We start from the raw sequence: 7,210 nt of genomic DNA, 5'->3' as shown, positions 1-7,210 counted from the left end.
CACATTAGTCCAGTTAGACACCAAAAAGTTGGAACAGAGTTGATCACATGTGCTTGACAATTAAGCATTTCAAAAGTGTGTCAGAACAACTGAGAGCTAAATCCATGAGAAATGAGTTCATATTACAAGCCAGGAATTAGATAAATTAAATAATAAATAATAATAATTAAAACAGAAGCTAGTATAGCCAGTAGAAAACATGAGCTTCCTTGTATAATTTTATTGTGATAAACACAGCATGGACACTACATTTTCTGAAAGGGTATTCTCTGAAAGAGATGGGGGTATTCTGAGAGAACAATCAGAAAATCCAGCTATTTCACAATTCCAGTTGCTTGGAAGTTGCATGCTATTCTTTTTCAGATTTCTATTAGTATTCAGTTCCATGTTGTACAAACACTATTGCTTGTTCAACAAGCCTTCTGTACCGTTACTTTTTTTAATCTGCATTTATAAATGTTATACCCCTTGCAGCTATTTCAACCGCAGTCTTTGTACATTAAAAAAACATTTCAATATTTTAATAAAATTCACACTTGTTAGAAATCATTTACAAGTCTTTGAACAAATTCATTGGTGGCCTCGATCCTTTCACCCTGAGCCAAAAATCAAATAATTGGCATAATAACGTCATGGTTTTTAGAGCAACGTCAAATGCATGAATGCCTTCCAAGTAGGTTAGTTTTAAATTAGATACTATTATACTAAATGCTAAATAGTTTAGAACTATGGGCACCTATATATGTGCCTGATGCCTGCTAATTAGCATGTTGGAGGAGACTTGATTAACTGTGTCTGCTGGAACATGCCAATTAGCATGCTTCAGCAGCCTCAGTGTCACATGTATTCAGCATCCCTGCATTTCAAAATAGCAGCAGTGGTGTTTTAATTAAAGCTCGCCAAATGAGCCTTAGTTAAAGCGCCCTACCGCCATTTCGAAGCCTGGGCTGTTGAACACATGAGAAGCTCGTGCTTTAGAGTGGCCTGCTGTAATTAAAGTGCCCCTCCTTCCCTACCTATGCACACAGTTTATTCAGAAATGATGCGTGTTACCTTTTTTTGAAACTGCTGCAAGTTTTAGCAGAGGAGTTTCATAAACATATTTTTGAGCAGCACTTTCGCTTTGGACCAATATCATGCATAATTCATACTACATATAAATAGGTGCCAACAGCTCGTGATTTACCATGTAGCTTGTTGAGCTAAGCTCCACCAGAGTCAAGAGCATCTGAAGCCACAGTGACCCCATAGCTCAGTATTGGTTAGTATGTATATGAACTCCAGATAATCCCCACAAAGGTTTTATATGCTAATATGTCACCAATCCTGTGATACTCCAAAAATCTATATGTAGATGAGTTGCAGGGCAACCTAGTCTGGCTTCATCTCATGATGTGGTGGGACCACACTAATCATATGCAACAGAGGGATTTTGGGTGAACTGTGTCCAATGCTGTGGCTCACCATGACCGTAAAAAAGAGTCAGCGGTGAGGGGGACTGCACTATGGGCACAATCATATTCAGATAGGCTACACTAACCTGTGCTTGTGGTAGGCTCTCATCAGCATATTTGCCAAACATGGGTCATGTGTTATATAGTCATGCTCAGTGTTAGTTGCATTTACTCAACTTCATAGTTTGTGTTCCATTGCTGAGCACATGCTGCTTTTGACAACAGTATAATGATAGACAATGTATTTAGTGAGATTTTGTATACGCAATTATAAGATGAGGGGGCTTCCCACCTCCCCACCCCCCCAGTGCCAACTGGGGGGGAAAAAAGCAACCTTCATTTTCTATTTGAGTAAATACTGTAAATTTACAGTAATGTTAATGGTATAATACCAATATCCTAAGGTTTCTGTTAACCCAGATAAACCCAGCATCATAACTTAAGCAGTTCCCACAAGTATAAGCATATAGGTGTGAGGGAGATGGAGAGAAAGAAAGGGACAGCCAGCATCCCAAACTCACCGCAGTGCCGAGTGGCTCCAGAAGCAGCATGCTGGAAACACTGTGACACTTCCAGAGCAGCATGAAGCTCCGGATTAGTGAGAGGCATCCAGAGCATTACTTCCGGCCCCAGAGAGGGGCACAGCGGTGGTGGCAGCAGACAGCAGAGGCAGCAGGCTGAACTGCCCCCAAGCTGGGGGCAGCCAGAGGCTGAAGCAAAGCAACCTGCCCAGCCTGAGCAGCAGAGTGCTTGGAGGGGCACCATTCAACAAGCCAGATGACCAGCAGAAGCTGAGCCAGGGACCAGTACATCCAGTCAACCCAGCAGCAGCAGGATGAATTTCAGGGCAGAGGGACCCTGGGTGGAGGCAGACCGAACAGAAGTTCCAGGTACAAAGCCAGTACTTCACCCCTGGGACAGTATCATTGTACTTAGGGGTAAGGGAAAGGTCTGGGGTCTACACCCTTACCCAGGCCCAACATTCCACAATGGGACAGGGCAACAGGAGGCTCCAAAGTTTGTGACCAGACCCTAGGAATGAGGGCCGGGGGGGTGGTGATAAAACCCTGCAGGACTGCCATAGGGACCTTGAGTGGCAGGCTCTGGGGCGGTGAAGAGTACAACTGTAAAAGGATCTCAGGTTGTGAGGAGATTTATGGTTTGTGCCAGTGTAGTGAGCCAGCACGGACTGTTGCTTACGGCATAGAGACTGATATAGGGCCACTGAACCCAAGACTATACTTTAAGGGCTGAGCTAACTAATTGGCAGCCACAGAGGCTCAGCGGGAACAAGGCCACAGTTGGATCAGGGCCAGTTGAGAAGACAGCTGCTATAAAGAACATGCACCTTTCAAGTCATCAGAGACTCCAGACAACATCCATCTGTGTCGGAAACCAGATAAGGTTAGGGTGGGGTAAAGGGGAAATTTGGAGCCCCACAAAGAGAACAGGGGAAGAACCTGGAAGGTACCCTATGGGGAACTGCCTCCCGTAAATTACATCGAAGTCATGGCAGACAAGGAATATAACAATCACATAGGCAGACTGAGCGACCTAGTCCAGGCTCTACCTCGTCACCACCAGTAGAACAGAGATCCCTGGGAAGGGGTCTCAAACCATATAATACCTACAGCCAGCACGGTAGGTCCCAGCTACACATTACATATATATTACACAACTAACTAGTTACACAAATAACTAGTGCATCTCGCATCAATTTAGACTGGCCACATGTGCAAAATAATCATCATTCAATGAACTGGTTAATGGCACAATAAATATAGACCAGCCACACATGCAAAGTAGTCATCACATGATAAAAATGACAGCTATAAAGAGTCAACCAACTACAAAGGTAGTGCTTGAAAATGTGTAACAACTCTATAGCTGGTTTCTACCCAGCTTTAATTTGAACATGTAGCAGGGCCCTAATAGTCATTAAGATGCAACTGTAATGCAATAAGGAGTCATGCCTTGTGATCAGATTATAAGGTTATTCCTTTGTATAAAGTTCATCATTACCAGGGATCTGGGTTTTCTGTTTCCCATGGAAAAATGGAGTAAACCACAGATTTTACCTTTTACCAGAGGCAAATGCAAATTTCCCATTTTACTGGAGAAGCCAGTGGATTTTGCAGTTTTGTGATGAGCCCTCCACAGGCTGGCAGAGTTCCAGCCTGCAGGGGCCTGGGTGGGAGAGGAAGGAGGACAGTCAGGCAGGGGGAACCCTGTGCATGTACATGCACATGGCCCCAGGCAGGCTGGAGAGCAGCTCCCACAAGTAAGTGTGGGAGGGTTGGAAATTGAGCCCCCATAGGGAGGGAGGGAATTAGGTAGGGCTGGGACTGGGGCTGCTGCCCAGCCAGGCAGTGCACGGGGCTCAGGGCTGCAGTGTGTGGCTGCAGGGCCACAGAGGGGAGTGGGACAGGGCTGTGAGCGACTCATCCAGGGAAAAAAGAGTCGCTCCCCACCACTGCACACTTCCTGGGGGGGACCCACACCCCACAGATCTGTGCATGGGGCAGGCACAGACTGTGAGCTCAGGCTCCCGCTCTGCTGCCCTACCCCCAGGGCCTCTGCAGCCAGGCAGGTGCAACCCAGCATGGCAGGGAACAGCAGAGCTGCATGGAGGAGCTGCTTGTTGCTGTGAGCTCTGAGCTGCCCTGGTGATGCACTCCCTGTGCATGTGGCTGCAGCGGGGGCAGTGGCATGGAGTCATGCCCCTCAAAGCTGCCACATGTGCAGTGGCAAATTGCCAGGGCAGCGCGAGCTCACAACAACAAGTAGCATCTCCATGCAGCTCTTCTGTTCCCTGCTGCACCAGATCAAGCCTACCGGGGCAGGGCAGCAGGGTGGGAGCCCAAGCCCACAGCCTGCACCCACCTCTGCAGCCTGAGTTCCAGGGGGCCGTGGAACCGGGTCCCAGGCCTCATAGCCCTGGCAGCTGAGGCCTCCCTCCAGCAGGGCTTGTGGGGACAGGGGGTTGTGGGTGGGGGATGAGGACCACCAGCAGGGCTGGGAAGGCAGTGGTAGAAACTAGCAGGACAAGGAGTGTGGGGTGGGAATGAGAGGCATGAGCAGGGCCAGGGAGGTGTGGAGAGGAGGGAGAGGCACCAGCAGGGCCAGGGGGGCACTGTGGGGGGCCTTTAAATTTTAATAATGGATTTAGAGATTTTTTTAATCAGAGAAAGCCATGATCCCTGATCATTACTCACTGTTACTCTTACTGTTTGTTTTTAGAAATCCTTTGCATTTTTCCATTTTATATAACAAGCCTCAGTTCTGAAGACTGTAATACAACATAGCCTATGGAAGCAGGGACAAAAGTTCCCAGTAATAACCTTAGCAGGCCACTAAAATGACCGGTAGCTTATTCCCATTTTACAAAAAGGAAAAACTATCATACAGTAGGATTTTTAGATCCTCAGATGAAATTCTTAAATAATGACAAAACAGTCCCTATGATTAATATTGTATATACAGATTAGATTCCTAAGGCAAGCCTACACTGCTTTTGAGCAGCCCCACACCCCATTCATTCACACTTTAAGTGAACTTAATGCCAAAAAAAATAAATAAATAAGATAGCTCTAGGTTGTCACATAATTGGGTATGCCTGGCACCAGTAACAGCAGCTCCATTATATATTTTTGGTGTTTAGGGCCCAGGCTGTTTCAAGGGTTGTGCTCCCTGCCACAGTTGGTGGCAGCATAGACCTGCCTGTAAAGCCTAATCCTACAATGAGGCTCAAATGGGCACAGGGCTCTGCCAGCCCCGTACCTGCTCCATGACTGAAGGGTTAGATTCTGAACTATCTGAGGCAAGTATTGAATTTTCAGAGGTGTTCATGCAGTATCTAGCAAACTGAGGACTGAGTCCTACAGTAATATGGTGATAATAACACTTCTGTTTTATGGAACACAGACTACAGTTTCTCCACCGTCTGCCTCAACAAATATATTTCTTTAATGTATGGCCTTACTTTTCCTTTACCCGACTGAAAAAGCTAAAAGCAGAATTAGGCAGAATACATACAAAAGCTGAAATGGCATCTAGAGCAGAAGCTGATAAACAGTACCTCTTGGTGCAACCTCCCGGCATCCAAATCAAGTCTTCTGCTCCTGTCTGATTCCATCCATCCCCACGAGGCTGACAGGAAAACCCCAAGCAACATGAGAAATAATGAAAAGCTTCTTGGTTTCATTATTTCAACTCTGTTGAGAACAAGATGACAACAATCAAACATGATCATTTGAAATAAGCCAACAAAAAACCCACCATAGAAACTAGGCAGACATTCCAGTTAACTTACGATGCATATATATTTAATAATTATCCATGTCCACTTGGCTTAAGTGCTAGAAAACTGAATTCCTAGGCAGAATCCTATCAAGTTGCGGGTATTTTCTTTGGAAACTTCCATATATAAGAAGCGGAGAGCAAATGTCGAATTGTCAAGCGTCTAGAAGAGAGTGGCACTCAAATCTTTGGTGCTTTTGAAAGCCCCAGATGTCTATGCTCAGTATAATGCCAGTGCTTACAGTGGGGTAACAACAAGCATCTCTATTCTGACAAGACCCTAGTGAAGCCAGTGGTGGTCCACGTAAGTGCAGCCATCCTCCAGATGTAATGGTTTGCTACCCATTGGTCACTTACTGAATCTCCCTTCTTTCTTTTGAATGAGTACCAACCTAGTTAGTCTGCAACGGCAGATCCCTGCACTACTAACTACTTCCATTAGCTTCACCCAGGCTCTGCATGGGGGCAGAAAGTCTATTTACAACACAGCCACCACAAAATCAGGGTCTTCGTGTAAATGTGAGTGCTTAAGCAAGTTAAACATTGAGTAAAGAGAGAGACTTACATCTTGAAAAGAGTTCAAGATTAGTTCCCAAACTATAGCCCAATTTCCCTCATGGATCTGTCAGTACCCCTTGGAGAGGAGTGTAAACATTTCCATTATATCCCCAAAGAATACTGCATCTGGCAGGTGGCGCTTCCTTTCTCTTCTCCCGGCTCCCCTCCCCTTCTGAAATGGGCAGCTGTTCTCATCTCAAAGTTCATTCTCTCTTCAGACATGGGCCTTTAAGTTGGCTTTTGGGAGCCCCTGCCACCTCCAGACCCCCTCCTACCATTATTTTCTTGACAGGCCACTGTCAGATTTTAAAACTGGTTCCAGACCCATGAATAAGGGAATTCTCAGGTACAGACAAGGATCCCAGGCCACATAATATTTATTGATTACAGGGTAATCAATACAGAGTGGTATTCTTGTTCGCAGGCATACTTGGAAGTAATGCACGTCACCTGCTTTGGGAGGGTTTTTTGTTGGTTTTTTTTTTGATTTTGCAGTTTGAATAAACCCAAAGCAAAATCAGGTGAAACAGAAAATATGAAACCCATGAATAATTTGGCAAATTTCACTGTAAGGTTGGACCAGATTCATTAAAAAAATTAGTCATCCTTAGCACAAAAAGAACCAGCAGCTTTCTATGAAGATGCACTGAACAGCATTTGTAAAAGCCATTAAGAGTTCTGTGCTTGGGTGTCCTGTTGCACATATTTTGCACAGATTTCCATAGAAATGACAAAAAAAATTCCATTTGAATCAATGCAAGCTTTGCTCTTAGCTTCCACAAGAGACGCACTTGGTCCTCCTACTGAGTATATTATAAAAGCCTAAGCAAAGCAAAATGATTTGGTTTTCATAGTAAGCAAGCAGACCAGTGACTTCTGGGATTGGAAAAAAAAAAAAA

General features: G+C 45.1%; 1 protein-coding gene across 1 annotated transcript in view; it reads right to left on the bottom strand.

Moving 5' to 3' along the window:
• The window catches only part of LOC109289773 (follistatin-related protein 4-like), a 418,807-nt gene that overhangs the window by 400,940 nt on the left and 10,657 nt on the right, over window positions 1–7,210 (bottom strand). Inside the window, exon 2 of the mRNA XM_019505975.1 lies at window positions 5,533–5,668. Within this exon, the coding sequence (XP_019361520.1) occupies window positions 5,533–5,658 (126 nt within the window). The 5' untranslated portion in view covers window positions 5,659–5,668. The remainder of the gene's footprint in view (window positions 1–5,532; window positions 5,669–7,210) is intronic.

Source organism: Gavialis gangeticus, unplaced genomic scaffold (assembly GCF_001723915.1).
Source record: "Gavialis gangeticus isolate Ggan-Ray unplaced genomic scaffold, GavGan_comp1, whole genome shotgun sequence".
NCBI lineage: Eukaryota > Metazoa > Chordata > Crocodylia > Gavialidae > Gavialis > Gavialis gangeticus.
Note: the sequence above shows the minus strand (reverse complement) of the source record. Positions and strands in the feature narration are given on the sequence as shown.